The sequence below is a fragment of the Atractosteus spatula genome, chromosome 5 (genome assembly GCF_055471065.1).
Source record: "Atractosteus spatula isolate fAtrSpa1 chromosome 5, fAtrSpa1.hap1, whole genome shotgun sequence".
NCBI lineage: Eukaryota > Metazoa > Chordata > Actinopteri > Semionotiformes > Lepisosteidae > Atractosteus > Atractosteus spatula.
The window spans coordinates 45,878,782-45,904,654 of record NC_142710.1 but is presented as its reverse complement, the minus strand read 5'-3'; the positions used below and the strand labels follow the sequence as shown (position 1 = coordinate 45,904,654).

General features: G+C 36.6%; 1 protein-coding gene across 2 annotated transcripts in view; it reads right to left on the bottom strand.

Moving 5' to 3' along the window:
- stab1 (stabilin 1) overlaps positions 1-25,873 on the bottom strand; it is a 74,573-nt gene that overhangs the window by 3,677 nt on the left and 45,023 nt on the right. For both annotated transcript variants that reach the window (XM_088917338.1, XM_088917339.1), the window contains 20 exons: positions 25,056-25,136; positions 23,462-23,608; positions 23,056-23,190; positions 22,199-22,258; positions 20,707-20,883; positions 15,322-15,408; positions 14,727-14,873; positions 14,224-14,280; positions 11,313-11,523; positions 10,671-10,820; positions 6,850-6,954; positions 6,241-6,348; positions 5,840-6,033; positions 4,435-4,579; positions 4,203-4,336; positions 3,855-4,017; positions 3,037-3,143; positions 2,452-2,571; positions 1,385-1,537; positions 890-994 (listed from right to left, as the gene is read on the bottom strand). In XM_088917338.1, the coding sequence (XP_088773464.1) occupies positions 890-994; positions 1,385-1,537; positions 2,452-2,571; positions 3,037-3,143; positions 3,855-4,017; positions 4,203-4,336; positions 4,435-4,579; positions 5,840-6,033; positions 6,241-6,348; positions 6,850-6,954; positions 10,671-10,820; positions 11,313-11,523; positions 14,224-14,280; positions 14,727-14,873; positions 15,322-15,408; positions 20,707-20,883; positions 22,199-22,258; positions 23,056-23,190; positions 23,462-23,608; positions 25,056-25,136 (2,586 nt within the window). The remainder of the gene's footprint in view (positions 1-889; positions 995-1,384; positions 1,538-2,451; positions 2,572-3,036; positions 3,144-3,854; positions 4,018-4,202; positions 4,337-4,434; positions 4,580-5,839; positions 6,034-6,240; positions 6,349-6,849; positions 6,955-10,670; positions 10,821-11,312; positions 11,524-14,223; positions 14,281-14,726; positions 14,874-15,321; positions 15,409-20,706; positions 20,884-22,198; positions 22,259-23,055; positions 23,191-23,461; positions 23,609-25,055; positions 25,137-25,873) is intronic.

Below are 25,873 nucleotides of genomic sequence, written 5' to 3'. Positions count from 1 at the left end.
ATTCCTTTTAAACCCCAAGGAAACAGAAAACCTTTCAATGCCTCAATATTCTTCTGGAGACATACACTGCATTTCCAAAGAGCAGAAAGTATTTGTGGATTTGTTTGTGTTGGGTTTTATTCACAGGAATCCATAGCATTGAGAATAAATATTACATTTAATTTTAATTTTGCATTTACTGATCATGACATGTTGATTGTTACACTAAATTCAATTGAACTGATTTGTTGCATTTGTGAATCTAAATTTAAATTTTGGATTGTGTTTCTGGTGCTGTGTTGCACTGAGTAAAGAAAATTCAAAGAGTTGAAATAGTACAAAACTGCTTTGAAAGCATTAATGAACTCAGTGTAAAATAAAAGTGGTGATGTGTATTTTGTATTCAAATTGCAGTTGGATTGCATGTTTAAATGTTTCTTTTGTTATGTATTTTTCTAATCAGTCTACATATATACAGTAGTTACTAAGGGTTTTTAAATATATTTATAGATATATTTTAATGTTGGATTGTTTTGGTTTTGGATCATTTACTGAGTTATTTAATTACATAATCAGTACATCTGCCCTGCACTGCCCTTGTTTTCAAAGTTACAGAGCCTCTGTAGTTAGCAGTAGATTCAGCAGTATCATTAGCACAAAGATCACATGGTGACATTGCAAAAATGTTGGAACGATTCATACAGTACATACATTGTACAGGTATGCTATGTGTGCACAGGGTACCAAATTGGATTTGAGGTAAAGTACACTATGCATGGTTTCATTTCTGTAAAGGATTGTACTGCATATAATTAACAATAAATACAAGACAGATATGGAACCTATTTAACATTTTTACTTCTTCATATGCATATTTTTGGAATCTATTGAAAATACCAACAATACTCACTGGTACAGGTGGTGCCCTCAGTGGCTTTTCAATTACATGGATGATTCCATTGGTAGCTGGGATATCCCACTCTATGATCAGCTGTTCATTTATGAGTTTGGAGCCCTATAGACAAAAGACAGCTTCATAGTGACACTTCACTAAATTATCATCTGCTTTGATTACCTGAATGCATGTTTTAAAACCTCATAATATTCTTTCTTAAGACAGAAGGTGCAGTTTGTTGCTCATCGTAGCATGGCATTGTAATAAACTAACCGGCTACTACCAGCCAGCAGTATAATGGATTTAATAGTGTTGTTCTGGTATTTTTGTCATCATTTATTAGAGTTTAGCTTTGAAGTTTTAATATGTCTATAGATACAATTTTCAAAAATGAAAAAAACCTTGTCACTTAACAATACACTCAAAACTTAAGAAATTATTAGTTTATACTCTTGCATGGAAGTTCTGTCCCCTGTACAGACAAAAAGAGGAATGCACAGTGATACTTACATTTGTGAGTGATCTGCCTATGAGGCTAGAGTCTGCCACAGAGAGATTGTAACCCAGTCTAGAAGGTATGACTTTGCCATGGGATAGGTCAGCATAGAAAGTGAAGCTGTTGTTAACAGAGACATGATACTCCAGGTCCCTCCAGGATAATGTCTAGAAAAATATTTCACATTGTCAAAGTATTCATCATAAACCTTCAGAGTAAGCCCTCTGACCTCCCAGGATGAGGCTATGGTATTTTCCTCTTCAGTGAATTTTTGCACTGTGATCAGTGCAGTCACTTAGCGACTTGGTGTGTTAAAAGAAGAACCACAAGTGCAGAAATTTAGTGTCTATGTTCGGCTGAGGAGCCAGTGTTGCAGAGCTGCCATCTGTGGAATTATGACTAAATTCTCTAAGTTAGAATTCCTCCTAAAAGTTTGAAGGCAACTTACTCAACTTCACTTGATTAAATATGAATACGTAACGAGGTAACCTAACTTTTTTAGGTTCATCCCCTCATCCCCACCTTTCAACAGCTTGGCCAGGATGTTTCTTCCTCGGCCAAGAATTATGTAAAAGCCAAACGTGCATTTATTACATAAATGACATATTCATGAAATGCATGTACAGTAATATTGTCAAGTGTTTGTAAATTGACTAGATAAAATAAAGTACTCCACATTACTTTTAGTTATGTGAAAGCTCAATATCTCTTTACCAATTGATCTATGTATACCTCCTAATCATTGCTATCTTTGAATTGGCTTCATTATTCTGTTCCCCTCCCAAATGATAGCTGGAGTGTGGTGAGCGCACTGGCAAACTTTGGCTACTGTTGCATCACCCCAGTGGGGCTACACATTGGTGATGGTGGAGGAGAGTCCCCTTTGCCTGTAAAGCACTTTGAGTGGAGTCTCCAAAAAAAGCGTCATGAACGTTTAATAATATACAAATTTATTATTATTAATATTTTTTTTATTTAAAAAGCTATCAGAGATCTGAACTATATTTGATTGCAGGATTGAATCCAACTGTTATTTCATCCAGTCAAAGTCCATCCTTAAAAGCTACACCAAATAAGTTACCTCATTTCCTCCAAATCCAGTATTTGCAGGTACAAACAAGGTTTCAAATATAGATGCATTGGAAAGAAAATTAATAAACTCTTCTCCCTTTACAGATGAATTGGCATACTCCAACAATTTCTAGAAAAAAACACAAGAAGAAATTAAGGACTGGAACTTTCAACATCCTTTTTGCATAGCCTTAAAGACATCGGTATTTAAGTAATAAAATAATTGTGCTATCTATTTCTACCTAAATGCCAGTCTTTTAAGATGATATCTTGAAAATGAGGTAATCCATGTGCTTCTATCCATCTACTTTCTAACCACTTTTTCAAATTCAGGGTTGTGGGGGAGCCGGAGCTTATCATGGCAAGCAGACATAGACATGCACATACTCATACCTGGGTCAGTTTTCCCAGAAGCCATTTAATTTACTAGTATTTCTTTGAATGTGGGAGGAAACCGGAGCACTCATAGGAAACTCATGCAAACATGGGGAGAACATATAAACCTCCACACAGACTACCCCCCAGGTCTAGAATTAAGCTTATGGTCCCAGAAGTGCAAGGCAGCACATTACAAACAGTAAAGATGAATACTCACAGAATAAAACAATGAAAAATTAGCTTGGGTAGCCACTACATTCAGAAAGTTTCCATTGCAGAAATCTCCATCACCTATGTATCCATTTCTACAAACACATTTCACCTCTGGAAAAAAAAAGAGTATAGTGATTCACATTTCACTCTGCACTTGGAAAAGCCTGAAGGTTAGAATTAAATATCGATATTTTCTTTTAGCAAAAGTAAGTTTATCAGTTTTATTATTCTTAGAAAAAGGTAACCCAAACAAAGGCATGGATGAAATAAAAATTTTGAACCACACACCATTCTGAAACGAACTCGCTGATTGATGGTTGATGTCCCTTGGGTAGATGAAAGAGGTCTTTAATATGCTAAATCTGCCACCAAATACCAGCTTCAGAGTTGGCATTTGTCAGGACAAAATTCTGGGCCCTTGCTTTGAGCTTATGAAGCACAAACCGAGCAAATGTGCTTTTACAATACCATTTTTTTACCACTGTAGCAATTGTTTTGTGCGCAGTGTGCGTCTATATTTTCAGAAAAGGACAGCATGTTAGTACTGCCCCTGGTGGCATTAAAGTGATTACAAAGCACATTTGTGAGAATATACCCATATCATTCAAGATTTGCATTAATAATAATTTCCAGTTTCAGAAAAGACTAGCTCATACTTTAGTTACACTTACTATACATGCATAAGTAAGGTTTAATGTTTGAGACTAATAAATTTTAATACCACAGAATAGCCAGTAGTCCTTCTAGTTCAGATTTATGTAAAGAGTTTTTATCTTCCTGTTATTCCTAATGAATTATGAGAACAATATAACTTTCCAATACCTTTAAGTCTGAAGCAGAAAGCATCATACTTGTTTGATTCAACTGGATCTTTGTACTCAACTATTCCCACATGGTTATTGCCACATTTGACAGAAGGGAATGTGATTGGATACCCAACACGTGTGCCATCCATCCAGCCAGCAGTGCATAAATGGAAACCAAGCTTGGAGTAAAAAGAAGATTATTTCACACTGCGTTAAAAAAATGTTTCAGATGGGCAAAACAAAATTAACAATTGTGGTGTATAACTTCCTCTAAAACAATAGTGTGAAGCACACAAAAGAGACAGAAAAGCATTGTGACTAAAGAATCATGTGATACATGACATATTTAAATGCATTAATTTACCTGCTGTGCTGCAGACAGTTGAGAAAATGTTGCTAACGTAGCTCCTTCAGCCTGGCATGCAGCCTTAGCTTCAGTGTAGTTTAATTTGTACTTTCCTGCAGTAGATCTTAGGTGAAACACCCCAGCAGTTCTTTCTAAAACAAAGATCATTTCAGATCCGAAAAGTCAAGACCTTAGGACAGAAATAGGCTTATCAGAAAAATCCCCACATTTTTAGGCAGTGATTCCTCACCGTGAAAATGCACATCAGTGCAGGTGGCTTCAGGGTGGCAGCCTCCATTCTCCTCCTCACACCGATCAACAGGTGGAACAGCCTTTTCCAAGCACTGAATGCCATTTCCCACATAACCTACATTACATTCACATCTTCTCTCATTCTGTAAAACAAGACACGCACAGAAGTGAAGCTTCTAGGGGATTAGTCAACAGGGATTTCAAAAGGGTACTCTAGGTCTTGCTTACAGATCTTTCAGCAATCAATTGCAGTTCAATCAAGTTCCTTGCAAAAGATTGTTTCTACAGGTCATAATCCACTTTGAAATATGAAAAGTATATAATTCTACTTCCTGTGTGGATTATTTTTCTTGTAAGTAAATTAAATTTTATTTGCCAAGTGTTTACATGGTCTGTTATTTGGTCTAATTCTCCTTATCTACTTTATCAAAAACGTCCTGGAAATCTATTAATGCTATCTGCTTTAGAGGTATCGACTGTCCTTGTTGCTTCTTCAGATGTTCAAATACCCCAGGAACATCACATTTTTTACATTTCTGATTGCAATATACAGTAAGCTGTTTGCACCTGTGCCTGTGTCAGTAGTTACGTCTTTTGTTAAGTTTCACGCATATAGATTTTGAACTGTATCCTCTTGTTTCAGTACTGTAGCTTGCAGGTTATTTTTGATATATTGCCTGAACCCAGTTTACATTCATTCTTGTGATTCTCCCCCAGTTATGTTTCAGTTCCTCCTAAATATCAGAACTACATGTTATACATTCTTGCATTTAGCTTTTAAAACCAAACTTATTTGATGTGTCGTTTGATTTATATTTGCTGTTAGTATTGTCCAGGTTTTCCTGATCTCAACAGAACTGACATATTTTAAGCTTCCATTTCCCTACTTTAAATACTTCTCAGCTACTTTACACATACTCTTCCCCTGTAAATCAGTGTTCATATGCACCCTGTCCTGCTTCTACAGGTCTTGATTTTTCCAGAGATACCCCCAATGCCTCTAAAACTTAACACCACCCTTTACACCTTTATTCTTTAGACCACATATTAAATCTACATATTTCCACTTGCTGCAATTGGCAAGTCAAACTGATCAAATCCCTGAGAAGACACTTTAGATTTTCTGCTCCTAACTTTACAAGCATTGCTGTGCATATTATCTAAACAAAAAGAAAAACAAACTGTGAAAGTTTATTTGCACAAATTCTATGCTTATTAAATGTTGCTAGATAATTGAAATGAAAATGTGGCTTCTTAACATGTATGTTCTTAGTATGTTCAGTTCAATGTAGTAAAGAGTTATTTGAATTAACTGTGTGATTTATTCTAGAAAGTTAGTATTAAACTATTTCTTTAAATCATATGCTGAGATCATTGCCAATGTCCTACACTGAATTGCTTACAGGACCAGTGAAAATGCACGTAGCAAAATCATCACATCCACCATTGTCTTCCTCCACACATCTGTTAATAGCTGAACAGGAGTAGCCGTCCCCAGTATAGCCCAGCTTGCACAAGCATGTGACATTGACACCTATCTGAGTGCAGTCAGCATGCTCATGGCACACTCCACTGTTATCGCTGCAGAAATCTGGAGCTGTTCATAAAACAAAAACAAAAGTGTCTTTAGCGCATTTTTTCTTCTTCCATCTCCTAATGAAATGGATAGATTAACAACTGGTCTAAACACACACCTGTACAATGATTGATTCAATAAAAGGTTTCTTTTGCTGCTACACCAGATTGTAAAAAAAAATGTACACAATTGCTTGCTATAAAGTAGAAAATTAAAACACAGTCTTACCAGTGCAGTTTCTCCCATCCCCCTCATATAATGTATCACAAACACAAATGTTTCCAGGTTGGCAAACTGCATTAGGATCGCATTTGGGTTCACAAATAGGCTTCATTCCTACAAATTATTTAAAAGAAAAGACTTTAATATTTAGAATGCATTCCAATCTTTATTTATTAAATAATAAAATGTGTTCCACCACTGCCTCTCCATTGAAGCAACTATGCTGATCTACAAGCATAATAATAGCTCCGTAACCAACTATACAACATCCCCACACTTCAGCTGCAACTGTCTCTTTTACTATTATTTCACTCTTGGTAAGTTAATGACTTCCTAAATTTTAAATTCAAACACTAATTTCGATCTATAGAGAAAATGCAGAGATGATTTTTGGCAGAGAGTTTATGTTAACACAACTTTATTGTATATTTCTTGCAACAACCTGTCTGTATTTATATTATGTTATATTGTGTCGCTAGTAGATTCTACTGCTTTTATGATCTGTCACTTTTGACTAAACCTCCTGAGGAAAGATTTAGCTGCAGAACATCTCAGCAGACCTGCCTTACTTCCTATTCAGTAGAGCAGTATTACACACCCTGTTTGTCTCCTTACCCAGTTTGATCTCACAGCGGTCCCCAGTCCATCCCTCTTGGCAAAAGCAGCTTCCATCCCCCTCAAGGCCTTCATCACACTTGCCATTTTCAGCACATGTACATTCTGAGACCATGAAAACCATTTGGTTAGGTACACAAGTGCTCTTGATGGGTCAGTAGCTTTCTGAATGAAAAGGCTGGAGAATCTGTGCATGCAGGCATCCAATGTAATGGTCATCTACTCAACTACGTGAGCTGACATTTTGTACAACCTGATGCTTCATTTATCTGTGTAGGTAGAACGCCTTTTGGTTCCTTCTTTTTATTGACTCAGCTTACACTTCCACATTCCTTACCTCAGGTGGCTATTGTAAATGAGTCATTTGTGCTTGGATGAACTCACCATACTCAAGAAAAACTTATAAAGCATGTAGTCTACATAAAAAATAATTATCTGTCTACCTCCCCAAACATTAATTATATCTCACACCATTATATATTATATATCTTACACCATGAAATATTGAAAATATTTCTGGTTGAGTCCTATAAAAAAGAAGAGCGAGACTAAGTGACCTTCTGACAGGGATATGTGCTTAAGCCAAGGCTCATTTCAAGCTGTTCACTTAAATACATTTATAAAAGCATTCACAGCAGTCAACTGTTTTTAACCCATAATGATATTTTTGATAGGAACTGAGAATGATAAGGTTGTATTGATTAGACAAACCAGGAGAGATGACCTGGAAGACACTCATACTACGAAGACAAACTCCTTGGAACTTGGACATTTTGACACTTGGACAAATAAACCTCAAGTAACAGGATTAAAAGATTTAAGGAAGATTTTCACACTATATTTCTACAGTGAGGTCAAACAAAAGGATAGAATCAGCCTGAATCAGGGGTGCTATCATAGTGGATGCCTTCCTGGGAGAACTGGCATGCTTAAGCATAGAAAAGGTGCACAGATTGTACAGCTCTACAAAGAATAATAAAGTGAACTGTCATCTGCTGATATTCAATCCACTTATAGTGACAGATCATATTATGAGGGGGGAATTCTGTTGTCACTGTAGGACATGGTAAAACCAGTAATACTCAAAGGGAATCTACATCAATCAGGAAGAAGTTAGTGACAGAGGGACTGAAAGTTTTCTTGAGTTGCTACACTCAAAATACCTAAATCAATTTTCCTAAAGAAAATGATGTTGTTGTTGTCATGGGAGGCTGGAACTTTTATGAGATGGAAGCCCATTTCAGTGTTGAATTTGTTACATGAATATTTATTTATTTAGAAACATTTAGAAAGGTATTTTGAGTGAAGGTGTAACACAAGTATGCTACATATGGGTTTAGCAACATGAAAGGGAATGGGGGTCTTAGCTAATTATGACTCTTGGTTAACAGTGCAAGGCTGACCAAACTACTTAACTTTCTGACCTTTTTTATACTATATATGTGAGGGAATTAACTAAAAGATTTCACTAAAAGTTTGTATTATATCTTGTTAACTGTGTATCTTTTAACTTTAATTTTACTTAAATCCGTCCCAGAATGACTGGTCTCAAAAAATAACATAGCCATATGGGGTCTTTACGCATAGCTGGCATAGTTCTCAGGGAAATGACCAGTGACCTCTCCTGGAACAAATGGTCTATTCAGCAGAAGGGGCTGCTTGTCACGCAAGCTGGCAGTAAAGAAAATATATGTACTGGTCAGCTTTCTAGAATGACCATATATAGCCACAATGCAAGCAGAGAGTCATGTGGGAGTGTATCTTGTATCGTTTGTTTCACTGTATAAAGAGCACTGTAAGCGTTGTCTTTTAAGTCTTGTGTCCCAACGCAAGACTTCCATATGCATATGATATAAAGACAACTTTCAACACACAAACTCTCAGCTGATGCCCTTTTTTTTGGGACAACAATGTTAACAAACTGTTACTGACCAATTATAAATGTATGTTTTTGTATGGAAATTTTGCTCATCTTCAAGAACAAAAGTCAATTGCTGAAAGTGAGTGAGAGACAAGGTTTACTCAATACCTTTGTCTGTCTTCCTTTCTCTATTACAATAAAGAAATCTCCACCTTGATTTACCAGAGTTGTATGGTTTACTGAGAAAAGGGTAAAACAGGTATGTAATTTACTATATGAAAGTACATTTATTTAACTATATTGAACCTAAGAGTTTTTCTCTGTTTCTAAGGTTTTTGTTATTCTAATGTGTTTATTTCAGAGGTCCTAGAAATTTTGATATATATTTCGTTTTATAATTAAGTCAGTCTAATTAAGTGGTCGGATCAGTTTTATGAAAGGCAGATTAGATTCCAGTGATATTCAGTGTGTTCTTTTAGATTTTTAAATTTGGCTCTGGATATACTTTATTAACACAGCACAAACGCTATATAACACACATCTACAGTTTTATGTACACATAAACACAACCTCTGCAGTGAATAAACTTAAACTTGACATATTTCTGCAAATATTAATGCACCCTTCCACTAGTGTTATTTTTTTTTGTAAGGTCTCATAACTTAATTGACTCATTAAGCCTTAATCTAAGTAAGGTGATGACAATTCCAGAGCTTAATGAATTCTCTGACTCTTTGAACCACTCAGGGTGTTGTGCTTACACTCAACACCATGGGCTCTTCTAAGCAGCTGACTGGGGATCAGAAAATAAAGATGATTGACTCTTACAAAGCAGGGGAAGGGAATAAAAAATATCTAAACGCTTCCTGCTTGCGATTTCCACTGTCCGAAATGTCATCAAGAAATTGAAGTGAAGGGGAAATGTCAATATTTATAATATTATTCATTATATATTATTGAATATTATTCAATAATATTCAAGTTAGCTGGCTACAAGAAACGTTTGGAGGTTGTGATTTCTGCCAAAGGGGGTGTTACTAAGTACGGATTGATAGGGTGCCCAAACCTTTTCACATGCCACATGTACTATTTTGTTTGTTATCTGTTAAATTCAGCAAATAAATAGTAACTGTGCATTAATATTTGCAGAAATATGTCAAGTTTAAGTTTATTCACTGCAGAGGTTGTGTTAACTTCTTTTGACTTAGAAAATCAACAAAACATGTAATTTGGCCAGGGGTGCCCAAACCTCAGCAGTTCAGACAAGGATGTCCTCTGTCTTCAAACTATTTACTATCACCAAACTATTTACACTGGTGATAATTCAACTATCTAGCTTATTTTGTTGCAAGGACCTTATCCAGCTGATTCTTGAAAACAAGCCCATTTACTTCAGTATCATACCTGGGTAACTCATTCCATACTCCCATAACACTGTTGGATAAAGAGGAAGGATCACAGCTAGTGGTTACCTGAAATATGGCAGGTATCAGCTTCAACAAAATGGTTAATGTTCCACACTCCCACAAAGCTTTGTCTCTGGTTTGTGTTTCACTGTTGATACTAAACAAGTTCACTGGGGTTGGCTCACAATGTTTTTGCACTGATTTTGAATACCTGAACCAGGTCCACTCATAGTTCTCTGTTCAATGCTAAAAAGGTTCACAGCTGCTGTTACTGCAGGATTTTGATCATGAGTAGCTAGTATTTTAATTAATAATAACTGATGATTCACTATACATGTAAATACACTGAGCTGAGACGGCTACGGCCACAGAGTACTACTGACAAATTGTGTTCGGAGCTTTAGTTAATTTTGAATAGATAATTTGTGTGCACATTTGTAATAGTGTTTATGATTTTTTCAAAACAAAATTATTTTGATACAAATTAATACAATTTATAAAATATCTCATTAAGTTGTTAATTATAATGAAAGAAAAAGGGCAGTAAAGGATACCTGTACAGTTTGGCCCATAGCGTTTGGGTACACAGAGTTCACAGGCTGTCCCAGTGAAGCCTGCCTCACAAGTGCAATTCCCTGTCCCATATTTCCCATCTGTACAAACTCCATGGTTGCTGCAAGGAGACTCCAGACCTCCAGGACACACTGCAACACCAGGGGTGTTAAGAGTATGACTTTGCAGTAAAATGGAGTTTGTATCAATGTATTTTCAACAAGTAAAGCATCCACATGGCAAAAACGAATTACAACAACTCCTTGTGCTTGCTATTGAGAATGTTCATCAAGAGACATTGACCTTTTATTCATAGCACCACTCAGACTTAATTCCAAAAAATGATTGAGAAACATTAATGCTACATACCTTTCAGAAATATAAATTTGAATGAACTAATTTAAGTTTTAAAAACTGCCTACAAATCAAGCAGTAATATTAAAAATAATATTTGAAATAAAGAGAATGTTAGGACATTTTTTCTGTATTCAATGTTTTTTCCTGCTACACATTGAGTGGATAATTTGTTTTATGTTAAAAATAACAATATTAGTTCTAAAACTTTTAAACATAATACTACAGCTTAAAATTAAATATTTAAAGATGAAATACATGAACATTTTATGCAGGGCATTTGTCCTTACCTTGACAGTCTCTTCCATAATGGTTTTTGCAGCATTTAGGGACCCAGGTGACATAAACACATTCTTTCCTACAGCCTTCTGAATGAGTACGGAATCTCCCAAAGTGTCTACCATAACGATATGGTATGATGTCATCATCAAACAGACTGTATCTTCTTCTCCATGGGTGACTGAATAGGAAATCTTCATATCTGCATCTGTCAATTTCACCCTGAAAAGAATATGGATAAAAGAAGAACAATATTTCTGAGTTTAACAGGGGAAAGGCAAGCTGGATAACAGACAGGTGTCTGGTAACCGAGACGTGCAGCCCTTGTCCTGGCATGCTAGAAATCCTCTTTGTCTTACACTGTAGGTCACCCTTTATCACTTGTTGAAAGTTATTAATCACAGTGACCCTGTTCCATGTCTTTGATTATTGACAATTCAGTGATAATCTGTAAAACTGCCAGACTGGTATTCTCCAGAACCCACGTTGCAACCCCCATCTTGGGCTACATGAAACAAAATCAACTTCAACTCAACCCAACAAAACCAAAAAAATGAATTTCCACTAGGACTGTTTCTCTGCTCGAATCTTCCATTTTTAAGAAAGAGCTGAACAGATTTAGATAGATAGATGAGACTTTATTGATCCCAAAGGGAAACTGATGTGTTATAGCAGTCCAGCCCAAGACAAGCAAAAAAAAAAACAGACATCAGAATAGACGAAAAATTAAAATACGTACAGCAATACAAAATAAATATAAAAATAAATAAATACATAGTCACTGTAAAAACAATAAAATATGTGCAAAATATGCATATACAGATTGAGTGTCCAAAAAAGGTATAATGGAGCAACATGCTGTCCATAGACGAGTAAATGAAGGGCTAACAGTCCTATCCTAGGGCAGCGTTATACACCCTGATAGCCACCGGGAGGAAAGACCTGCAGAAACGTTCCCTTGAACACCGTAGCTGGAGCAGTCTGTTGCTAAAAGTGCTCCGCTGCCCAATAACAGTCCCATGAAGTGGATGAGAGGCGTTGTTCATGATGGCTGTGAGCTTGATCAGCATTCTCCTCTCAGCCACCACCTCCAGGGAGTCAAGGCTCAGCCCCAACACAGAGCCAGCTTTCTTGATGAGTTTATTGAGCCTATTTGCATCTCTTGTCATGATTCTGCTGCTCCAGCACACAACAGCGTAGAAGATGGCCGCTGCCACCACTGATTCATGAAAAATGTGTAGCACTGTTTCACACACACCAAAGGACCTGAGCCTCCTAAAAAATAGAGTCAGCTCTGACCTTTCTTGTACAGGGTGTCAGTGTTACCAGACCACTCCAGCTTGTCATCCAGGTGTACCCCTAAGTACTTGTAGGACTGCACCCCCTCTATGTCCTCACCCTGGATGGAAACAGGGCTCAGCGGAGACTTATTCCTTCGAAAGTGACTTGACTTGAAAGTGACTTTGACTATGCTGAACTAAATAAAATGGCCTCACTGCTCATTCTGCTCTAAGGGGGGAAGAGTTGTAAATGTTTAAGCAATAGATTTTCTCTTTTTCTTATTATGAGCAGCCATGTGATTGGGTTGCTATAATTAGGTGCTGATGTTGTTTATACTGTGATGATGACTAAAAGATGGGGTTGACTAAATAAATGGACCTGTGTTTGGGATAGCTGTCAGCTGGCAATTCTTTTTTATGGGGAACTTGAGTTGGGAGGAAGCACTGTGTGATTGTTGAGAGGTAGATGGGAAACTGAAATGCAGTATTACAATGGGGTGGTGTTTGGTAAATTAAGTTGTTTGTTTCTAGTTGATGCTAGTGCCTCCCAGCTCAGGTTCTCTATATGTCTGGTCCTTTTTAATTGTGCTCAGTGTTATATTAATTTTTACTGGCTTCATATATGGGATCATTTTGATTGCTTTACCAAATGTTTGGCGTTGTGGGAATTTATGTATGTTTTTGATGATAGTTTTAATCCTTGTATACACGAACTGTTAGGGTTTGATTAAAACTTGGAATTATTTCTGGCTTGGATTGTATTTTTTTGTGGGTGGTCTACAGAGAAACTTAAACTACTAAGTAAATTTAGAGATTTAAGGAAGGAAAAAGGAAGAAAAAAGATGGAAGATGCTTACTTATTTGATTTTCTTACTGTTTTTGTCCTGTTGGTGTGACAATCTGGAAAGCTATTTGTGCATTCATTAAGCCCTCTGCAGTGCAGGTCACGTTCTATTGATAGTATAGTGTTGTTTTATTCTTTTTTTAGCAAGTACCCCTCTCCTACCAGCAACCCCCCTTTACACAGTCAATGACCAGCAGGTGTAGTTTGTTAAACTGAGTCAGCGACTGTGAGCTCACTGCTTACAAAATCCTCATGTAAACTGAGCCATAGCTGCTTCTGTTGTTCAATGGCAGAAACTGTGACTTGCATTACCCTTGTAAATAATATGACAGTGATAGGGCACTTTTTACTTCTACTTTCAAAACATGAATCTGATGAAAAAAGTGTCTGGTGCACTTTGCATTTAAAATATAATTAAATGAAAAATCCATCAAACCACTCATGAAGCTAGAGCCTATCCCGGCAAGCAATGCACACAAGGTGGGATACATCCTGGAGGGGACACCAGTTCATCGCAGGGCAGATACAGACGCAGACACAAACACAGACACTCACAGTCACATCAGGGCCAATTTTCTCAGAAGTTGATTAACCTGCTAGTATCTTTGGACTGTGGGAGGAAACCGGAGTACCCAGTAAAAACCACACAAACATGGGAAGCACAAACAAAGTCCATACAGATAACACCGCAGGTCCAGAACTGAATTCAAGGCTCCACTGCTGCAATGCTAACCACTGCTCCATCAAACAGCTCAATAAAAAATAAAAAGATGATTAAGCAAATTTTGTTATACTTACAGTTGGTACCGTTCCGTAATAACAGGATGGGGGATAAAGGCAGCTGCCACAACGTCCCTGAAAAGAGATAAGAAGTCTTTAGTCAATGTTGGTTTATCTTACCAAAAACCGAACCCTGTGTGCATCTGGATTAATCAGTTAATCAATCTATATGTCTGAACAGCACTTATCACAAAAGGATCATCCCGAAGTACAGACCAAAAAAGGAAAATATTTAAAGTACTGTAACATCAGGAGAGAAAATAAAAAGGACTATAAAAGTCTTCTACCTTGAAATTGAAAGTGACAAGAATAAAGAAGAGCAACAACAACATCAATGCAAATATAAAATAAATATATTGTACTAAAAGCACTATCAAACAACAGGCACCTTTTGCAAAGGTCAATATTCTGGGTTATAAAAAAGTGCTTTTAATATTGTTATAAAAACAGCAACAGAGATTTCCTTACAAAATGTGACAGTTCATTCCACTCCTCAAAAGACTTGAGAGATAAGGACTCACATAAGACTTTGTTTCAGTAAAATTGTCACAACGAGCGCCCAGATTCGGAGGTTCCAGGAGCTGATCAATCCCATGAGCGATTCCAACATCAAACATGATGTGTCGTTCAATAATTTTAGCATTCCCATCATCAACCAAAACATCTCCCTAAAACAAAATCAAAGATTATTTAAAAAAAGACCTGAAACTTGATACAAAGACCTTTGTATGTATGTCATAAAAGCTGTTGAAAAGAATAGTTCTCTTTTATGTTTATACTGTCATATAACTTCACCAAGATGAATAAAAGTGCACCAATCTGTAATTCTGCAGAAGAAATAGACTTGTATATATACAGTATGGAAATGCCACATCTTAATTACCGCCCTCTTAATGAACATATGCACACTTCTGTGATTCATTACTTCTGTGATTCATTATAAGTATCAATTTTGTTCAAAGACAGAACATAAAAAACAAAGCAGTATAAGAAAACACCTCCCACCCCCACTATGGGTGGCACCTCTTTGAAGAGTGAACATATGCACTTGATACCACAGTGCTTTTCAAGGGGGTGGTAAAGCAAATAAAAAAGACAATAATAATATGTACTTACATACAAATTCTTGTCACAACTAAATGAGATCGAAGACCCATACATAGTTCTGAGACTCTGCTGATGAGGTAAATTCACAGCCAAAAGCTGTAAAAAGTAAAAAGGGAAAGGAAACTGACATTAGGTTTTTCTTTTATTTTGTGTGAGCATCCTCAAAAACAAAAAAAATGAATGTACACCTAAAGTTCATGAAGTGCTGTCCAATGAGAATCAAAAACAATTGCAAAAGTCGGATGTCTCCACAATACTTTACACTCTACAAACACTCTATGCTCCACAATAATTTAAACATTGTCAATGTTTTGGAATGAAATGGTCTTCATTATGACATACTGTACACATACTGTATCAGGATCAACACAGATCTTATATTGCCTAAAATATATTGGTGTGATAAAGGCATTCTATTAAGATTAAGATTTCTAAATTAAACTAATAGAGAATTAGTCTATTATAAATATACACAAAATAACTAATTGAATCATACAAATGAATAATTAATTTAAGTATCTATACAAGTATTATAATGTGTTCACAACTCTTAAAAGGTAGAATAAACAACACTAATATTGGTAGCAATCACTACTAAAACATTCATTTACAAAGCTTAATTATGTAATATGTACACTGCAATTGAATATATTTCTTTAAATGTTAAATATCTCCTGTCTTACGATTGTCAAGGTCAAATACCGTATAGAGCTGCAATGTTTAGCTGTTCTTTGTTTAATGGTCTTTTGTTTTTAGCAAAACAAAAAAAATCGTTGAGGTGGAGTTCAGTAAAAGGTAGAAAAGATTTACTGGACACACATTTTCTCTGTTCTAAATTATTTTTTATTTCAATTAATATTGGGGCATATACTGTATAAGCTTTCATTGGGACATACATCTTTGGCTACATAAGAATCTTATATAATCAAGTATTCATTAATTGCTGCTATTCCACGTGAGAGAAAGCCCCTTACATAAAGAAACAATCATGGAATAAAAAAAAATCAATTCGGCCAAAAATGTATCTTATTCAAGAAAATTACTCAAGTAAACGTACAAAACTATCTTATCTTATCAGTACTCAAGTTTTAGAAAGTAAACCGTAGCCATCCTTTCTGATGTTACCATGACTTTATTATTTACTTATTTATTTTTACTACTTTTCCCAACCTTTTATAATTACGCTTCATTAACTGATACTCTATTATGCCTCGTTCTACATAGTGAAGAAAATGATTAACAGACTTTTGCCAGATACAGAGGTTAAAATCTCCCATGATGAAATTGGGAGCGTCTCTACCACCCTAATCGTGTTGGCTAGCTGTTTAAATTAAACCTTTTAGCTAAAGAACAAATGGCACATAACTCCATGTTTCTTTAAATTTGCTGGTGAGTTAATGAAGTCTAAGACTTTCATCACTCGCACTCATTGCACTAATAATAAACAGAGGTATATATTACGGACTGTGGACATTAATTCCCCAACTTGAATGTAAACGCACCATACAAAACGGCACATTTCAACCAATATCATTGCTATGTATTGGATAAAAGGTATGTATTATTACTATATGTGTTTAAGATGTATATGTAATGTTTGCATTTCTCTGTGCTCCGACTTTACGTCCCCTAAACACAAAGCTTCCTCACAAAATTCACAGAGCAGTCAAGAAGCACAGACTACGCTGTTGGATAAACTGAACTAATTTTACTCTATACTGTATAGGATTTCCCTGTTAATCATATTTACAGTATTTAATTCAATTTAATACTTTAGCAGAATAATGAAATTTTATAATATACGTAAAAATTCAAGTATTTTAATATTGCTTTTATCATCCCGTGCATTAGATGTACTTTTTGTACGTGATACACCATGGTAATTTTTAAAATTCCGAGCGTTTCTAAAACTTTTCAAATAAGGTTACACTACATTTACGCGCTCAACTTAAGTAGTCATTAGAGCGTTCTGTTTATTCTCGAAAATGTGAATGTAAATATGACATTCCGTTGTCATGCCCTGGTCCCTATTATTAATGTTGGAATACTTTGATTCTTACAAATATGTTGCACATGAGCCTCAGAAGAATATTTACGTCCTCCCAGTCCCTATTAATCCTACCCATTATTTCTTTTGGGAAATAATTCCCACTTAACATCAATGTTTTACGGTACACATTAACGACGTTACAAGTGGACCACTTAATTCCTGGGTATTGGTGTGCTTTCTGAATGGTTATGTTTTTTTTTTAAAAATACCTCTGTATACCAAAGGTAACAAGAAACGAGATGCTTTTTGCAAATGTAGTGCAGTAAAAGTACCGCTTTTTCCTTAACCATCGTACTTAAGTAAAAGTCAAAGTATAAAAAAAACACTTAAGTAAAGTACAGATCTGGAGAAATGTACTGTAGCGCATTCGCCCGACGCTACGGCCGAAGAGCGCCCGGCTGGGGTACACGGCGAGGGGCAGGACGGGAGTAGTAGTGGTCAGGGCGGGGGCTAGGAAAGTCCCACAGCTGACCCACTGCCAAACGGGAGGATTCGTGTAAATAGTTATCTGGTTTCGCACCCCTGTTATGCTTGTACCCAATTCACACCCTATACCTGTGTAACTACCCGAATAGACCTCTGTGTGTCTCTCTCTTTCTGCTGCCGTGCGCGGGACTGCAGGCTGGCTGGGTATGCCGAAATAAATAAAGCGCTGTTGTTCACTCCACGAAGTCTGAGTCACTGTGTCCGTCCTCGCCGAACCCAAGTACTTAAGTTCTGTAGTGAAGTTCTAGTTACTTCACATCAGGGGCCTACCTAATCAGTCCAAAGTAATTTAAGATTTGTTTTCCTTGTTGGCGCTACATGATCTGCTTTTTAATGTTTCTTGTTTGATTTTTTTCATTGTAGGTGAGTTGCTATTGGCTCGCTGTATCTTCGTGTTTTTCAAAAAGCCGCGTGTAGATGACTAGTACAGTCCCGAAACAAATAGACACATGAGATGTTACAGGCATCTTGGGTTTTAAGGAGTACAGCCTGGCTTTCTGAATACAAGTGTTTCTGGAACGCAAGGGGCAGTGCACGCGTTTGCTTGTAGCAGCTCGATACATGCTTGACCTGAAGGAGTTAAGCAAGAAGAGGTTTTAAAAAATTTCCTGTAATCAAATAACACGTTTTGGAATGCATGAATAACATTAAGATAGTATTGACGGATAGATGCGAGTGTGCATTTTACAGATAACTATTCATATCACCTCTAAATGCCCTGCAGTATTTTTAAGTGAACGACGTTTACAGAGCTAAAATACATCCAAAATATGTATTTGACCCTTTTATTAGCAGATCATTCTTGCAATGAAAGCTACGATGAATTGGTTAGCACTGTAATGCGACTATACCAATTCAGTGTCAAGTCTTGTGGGAAGCAAGTCACGAATTTCCAAATGAGGCATCGAAAATAGAATACTAATTTCGTGGGTTTCATACAAGTTTAAAAGCATCAAGAAGGATCAAACAAGATCTTCAGAACTTAATATATTAATACCTTACTCGATATTACCCTTGGGGCGAGGAATTTACTCCAACCTCCGAAACCCATAGTTCTTCTGGTATGCTATGCAAAGTCCGCTAAATATTTAAAGGCAAGGTAAACCTTTCATGGTATTTTAAATACAATATTTCGGACGGATTTTGAATCTTGCGTTTTGCGTTGTGTTCATTGTGTTTTGCAATATTAATTTCAGAGTAACTCGTAAAACTACTGAACAATCTAAAAGCAGGCATACGAAATACTTAGAACTGTTACAAGCAACAAGTGAAAATGAGCTCTTGCGGCTTTTCTTGAACTAAAGACAAAGTCCTCATATGAGAGACCTTTGCAAACTAGCTGTCATTTGAATGGGGAATTTGCCGACTGTAGACAGTGACAAGATTATCTCCATATTCAATTCCAAGCCCCGACGCCTGCGTCTGGTCTAGAAGGTCAAAACCTCACAACAGAGGTAGTCACTGATTGTTTTTTTGTGTGTGTCCGCCGTGGCATAGTAGCGTTCGGCAGCCTAGGTAATTGTTGCTTAACCTGTGTGTGTGTAAGAGAGAGACAGTATGTATATACTGTATACTGTATAAGGCTCTGCTAATTCTGATGTTTGATTATATCGCTCGAGGATTGGATTGTAAATTGGAGGGGTTCCGCTATGTTGGCAGGACGGTTAGTTAGAGCCCGGGGCACCCACTTTTGCACAGGCCCACCCAAAAATCAAATCCTGGCTACGCCCCTGCTTCACACCCCTCGAAAACAGACCATTTATTTTACAATTTAAAACTTATTTGTGAGCTTCTATTTATAGAAAAGTATTGAAATCTAATCTTAAAACCTTTAATATTCATAGTATTTTTTATAGTGTTAAGAGATACAGAATGCCTCATCTTTAGATAGCTTTAGATACCTTTAAAAGTATTCAGACCTTTTCTGTGGTGCCCCATTTGTATGTTTGGGGGCATACAGAGACACAAACATGACTACCAGAGCCAGTTTTCCCAGAAGCCAATTAATTTTGGAGTGTGGGAGAAAACCCAAGCAAATACAGGGAGAACATACATGGCTAAAAGAGCAGGATTCAGATACTGATATGGAAGTTGATGACTTTGGAGCACCTGTGTGCCAGGACCGAGATGCCTGTGAGACCAGTAAGGCACATGGTAGAGGTGTCTGTTTGTACATCAACAAATGCTGGTGCAACCAGTCTCACTGCATATCAGTCTCACTGCATCCATTTTACCTTTCTATAGCGTTTCCTCAAAATGCTGTACCTGTGGTTTACATTCATCCTAAAGCCAACACGATTAGGGTGGTAGAGAAAATCGCCCGACGCTCCTAATTTCATCATGGGAGATTTTAAATTCTGTATCTGGCAAAAGTCTGTTAATCATTTTCATCAGTATGTCCAACAAGGCATAATAGAGTATCAATGAATGAAGCGTACAAATCCACTGCTAATGTCTAACAACAATGTGGTGTATTTGGTTCTGACCTACAAAACTGCCCTGAAGACAAGTAAAGTTGAATGCAGGGTACTTCCAGTCTGGACCGAGGTTTCTGTACAGTGACTGCAGGATTGTTATGACTGTAAAGATTGCGACTTGTTTAAGCATTCAATTTCTGATCTTGACCAATTGACGGATACAGTTAAAGGCTAAATGTCACATTAGGACTGATTTATTTAAATCCCTGCACCCCATTCCCCAATGAATTTGTGCCTGGACTCAGAAGTTACCAGTTACAGTTTATGAATTTTACAAAATTAACTATCACAGTAACAACAAATGAACATCTAATGCTTGTTAAATTTCCCTTTTCTGGGCTGTAACAAACTGATAAAGTTTATCATCACCCACACACTTACTTTTGCATCCCTGATCATGTGCACTTTGATATATGCTGCTAGTTTGTCCCTGTGATCTTCACTGTAGAGCCATTTTTTCCTTTCCTCAGGAAGACCATTGAAAACCTCGTCTGTTGGCCAGAGCATTGTGAAAGGCTGATGCAGAGCATTTTGCACCATACCCAGCAATTCAGCATCCTAGCAGAAAATGCAATACAGTTTAGAGATTTAAACATGCTTCAACTTGCAACAACATACTAAATACTTCAAAGGCTGAACATTTTGATACAATAAATGGGCAGATCAGAGCTGATAAATGGTAACATAACAGCATATAATTTTATCCGCAAGCATCATAGCAGCACACCCAGAAAATAAAACAGCACCTTATCTACAGGTGTCTTGCAGTCAAACTGACTCTACAGAACAAGATCATAAAGAAGAGCTCCTGAACTGTAAATGATCATCAGAGAAAGTCTAAGATCGCTGCCGTCTGCCTTAGCTTGCTTACCTTGCAGCAAAGAAAAAAAAAAGATTTTATTTTGTGACATTTGTGGATATTTCTGGATGGTTAGAATCGCTATAAACAAGAATATATTATTTAACTAATCTGCTTATTTGAAGAATGTGTTACAGGCTGACTTGAGATAATCAAGTGTCAGGTTAGAGGGTTGGGCTTGGCATGGCAGTGTGGCCCAGACAGCCAACATAAACAGTAAGTCTGACAGACTCAAAGCTCAAAGCCAGGTCCTTTATGTGGCTGTACAAGAGGACCAAACAAGCCTTAAATACTCCTTCCAGCACAGTACATGGAAATTGAAACCTTGACTTCAAGGAAAACTTGAAGTCTCCTGGTTACGGTATCCTGAAAGCTGTCACTGGTAAAACTGTAGGTATCTAGTTCTTCTGCTTACCCAAGAAACTTGCTATATGAAATGAGAAGGTCTGTAAAACTTGTGTATATTCCCTTGCTAGGCATTTGTTGTTCTGTATGTATAATATTTTTTACATTTGAATAATATAGTGGGTTAAATGAAGATGCCCATAACAAAATCTGGATTAATTAAATCATTCTGTCGGTGGAATGTTTTTTGTATTTACTCTCAAATGCAACAGTATGCATATTGGAGATCTTCCACAAATTTTGTCAAAGCATGAGTCAACAAACTAACAACCATACTTCATGACATTTAAAATATAAAAACTAAAAACAGTTTACACTTTCAAATGAATAGACATTGGAAAAGTAAAAGAGGAAACAGAGGAGCCTGGTCTGAGGGCTGATACCCATTGCAGCTTCACTGGAAACCAGAATAAGGGGGACCATTATATTATCAATGAAGAGCAAGTTATTTAGTCAGGTGTACGAGACAGCTGTATGGTCAAAGCATTTAACTCACAACAATGGTCAGAGCTAATTAATATCATATTAATATATTGATATTAATTATTCAATACTAATATATCAACATAGATATTAGATAAGAAAGGATGAACAAAACGTCTTAAATACCTGAAGTAGTTTGCTGAATATGGTGTACCCATGAGCTTCTGCTGTAGCAGTAAGATTCATCTGAAATGAAAAGCCATATAGCTGCTTTAAAACATAGCTCCATTTGGTCAGTACTTTTTGTAAGATTAATGCATTTCATTGGTGCAATAGTGTTAATGTTGTCATGGAAAGCTTAACCCAATAATAATTCTAAATGCTATAAACTTTAAAGTTGTGTAGCGTGTTTCATCTCAAAGAAACCCAAAGTACTTTATTTAAAGTAGGAAATTCTAAGAAGTGCAGCCCCACCTGGGTGACAGGTAGCAGCCATTCTGCACCAGCAACCCCACTACATAGCAGATCATGTGGAAAATGGGGAGAAGTCAGAAGCTGCTTCACCAGTTGAGTGAAGAATTTTAGGTAGACCAGATTGTGCATGAGATGGAGATAACATCTGTACTCTTTTGCAAAGATACCCAGGGAACTTTAATGACCATGTAGCCAGAACTTCATCTTAAAGACAGAGCATCTTATCTGAAGAACCTTTCATTGGTTGTGTCCCAGGGACAGGCCACAGAGAAAAGAGTGAATGCTACTTGGCATTTTTCAGGATGACACCTCCAACAGCAGTATCACCAATGCTGACCAAACACATCCTTACTTAGCTTCTGAGATACTGGCTACAGGGTGGTAAAGCTATTGCTACAATGACTGGTGTCAGGAGATAAACGGTTTATGCAAGCCTACTGAAAGGTTTTGGAAGACAAATGAAAGACTGTTCAAAGTATTCCCACAACATTTGGTATAGTTATGATTTTTCACCAAAAAGATACATAAAATATTCATTTTAGAAACATTATCTTTCTTATATCACATACCGAGGTCTGTAGTGCTCCACTTGTGTTCTTTAAATCATAAGGTATTAAAACCTTATCAATAAAATGCAGTACCCCATTGGATGTAACATAGTCACTGATGACAATCTTTGTTTCCTCATTTATGTAAACAGTGTCCTGTATGGATGAAAAACACTTTAATTTTTCATTAAGCTATACCAAAAGAGATCTTTGATTCAATGTATTGTTCTCTTTATTTTAGACAATAGACAAATCTATTTGAACATTTTTAATACATCATACAGTACATATATCCTTTGCTTGATAGCAGCATTCTTCCAACTGAGCTCACATTGGTATGTTAACAAAAATATGGGAATATGGGAAGTATGAATTTAACGATTCAGTACAAACTTTAAAAACACCCTCACTCACACAACAGAAGTACCTCTTTAACAGAGATGTGCAGGGAGTGTCCAGACAGGCTGATGAGTTTCTTTACAGATTGGAGGTCAGACAGCTGTAGACTCTGGCAGCCTACAAGGTGATACCTCAGCAGGTGAGGAGTGCGATTTGTGTTTGTCCAGTCTTCCAGCTGCAGAAAGAGAGACTTGTGGTTGAAAATTGAGAAAGACAAAACACGTACAATTTGTGTAGTACCTGAAAAGGATTTTATTGAATATATACAGTATTTCTCGAGAGACTTCTCTATTTAAAATCCCAAATCATATTCTCAGAAATGGAAGATCATTCTAACACAAACTCCACTTGAAATTTACGCACAGCATACAATATGGTGAAAAAATAAGTACACCCCTTTTTTATGATATAATACATTTAGCCATAATTTACCTTCACCTAGTCCTCTTAAAGTCCTAATAGTAGAAATAGTAGATACCCCCTTTTAGCAGTAATAACTAAAATTAAACATTTCCTGTAAGGTTTGATCAGTTTCTCATATTGCCTAAGAGGAAATGACACAGAATTGCTTCAACTCTGTGACGTTTGAGGGCTTTCATGCATGCACAGATCTTTTTAGATGTTTAGAAGCATCTCTATGGAGTTATGGACCTTGATTTGGCCATTCTAAAATACTGATTTTTTTTCTTTCTAAGCCAGTCTGTCATAGACTTGCTTGTGTGTTTTGGATGGTTGACCTTTTTCATGATCCACTTTCCTTCTAGCCTTACCCATCAGACAGATGGTCTCACATTTTCCTCTAGAATACTCTGGTATAGTATGGATATCATGGTAGACATGACGTTTTGCACTATGGCCAAACAATTCCACTTTTGATTCATCTATCCAGGGTACATTGTTGCAGAAGTCTTGTTTCAAAACTTTAGCCATGCAGCTATGTTCTTCTTAGAGAACTTTCCTCTTGGCTATCCTTTCATGTAAGCCATTCTTATTCAACTGTTTTCTGATGATGGACTCATGACATTTGACATTTGTCATAGCAAGAGAGTCCTGTTGATCCCTGGATGTAGCCTTCCTTTGAGACTTCTAGGTGCATCATATGGTCATAGCTTGGGGAGAATGTGGTAGGATGGGCACTCCTGGGTAGCTTAGCAACAATCTTAAATTTGTAGATGATCTTTGTTATGGTGGAATTATGAACTTCTTATTGTTTGGACATGACTTTGCAACCCATCTCAGGCTGATAAGCAGCAACAATTGGTTCTCTAAGATTGTCACAGATTTCTTTTGTCTGTGCATGATGTGTTACCACAAACCTAAGACCAAACTCACAAAGTGTCTGACTTTATATACTGTACATGTGGACTCACTTCCTGATGATCAACTAACCATTTGTACATGTTTTGGTGACACATGGCTATGGAGGTTTTCTCTGTTGCTATAAACATCAGAGATGTTTCTTTAAAGACCCTTTATTTTTTCATGCTCTTGTGTGTAAAATCTGTAGTATTTAATATGAATCTGAAAAGCAAGCAATCTATCACTGCATCTCAGAATGTTCCACATTTATAAAAAGAAAAGAGTACGACATGAAAGAAAGTTATCAGAGAAAACTGCAATACCGTGACATTTTGAACATAATCTTGATGAGGAAGAAAGACTGTGAAAGGCCCCTTGCCTGATAAGTCATTGAGGCTGTTTTTCTGTTGAAAAAAACATACAGCCACACACACCAGCATTAGTACAAACTATAAATGCCTTTATATCACATTACGTTATGATCTTAGACCTAAGCCCTTTTTAAGGTCTGATTAACAAATTGCAATTACTTTTTAACCCATAACTTTTTATCTAGATTATCTCTATTTACATCTGTTAAAGGAATGCAATAATAAAACAAAAATATTTATCATTATTACAAGAACAATCACATCAATAATTCAAGGAAAAAAACCCAAGATAAAACCAAAATAGAAAAAGACAAGCAAGTGACACAAACTAAAATATTGGTTTACATACTAGCCAAGCATGCTGTATTCTGAGCAAATTCACTGGGACTGATTGGTCTGTCAATCAATCAACCAACTAGTGTTATTTAGTGCCCTTTTCAACCGTTTGAAACAGAGTGCTTTACAGAATTATACAGCAGTTGGCCATATTGTACAGCAATGTGGTCATTGAGGAGAGGAAAACACAAACGCACAGTAGGAGAAAATATACATAGGGATCTGAGGCCCAAATGTTGTACCCTCTCCAAACAATGAGTTTGTTGTATATTAATAATGATAAATCACTGAAATCTCAGAAATCTGTTAACCTGGTTCTGATGTCAGGTTTGTCTGACCACTCACGTGTTTAACTTAGAAACTTAATATTTAAGTATAAGAGAAGAAAAAAGCTTTCAGGGATAAGCTCTGGATTCCCCTTGACCCTGTGGTAG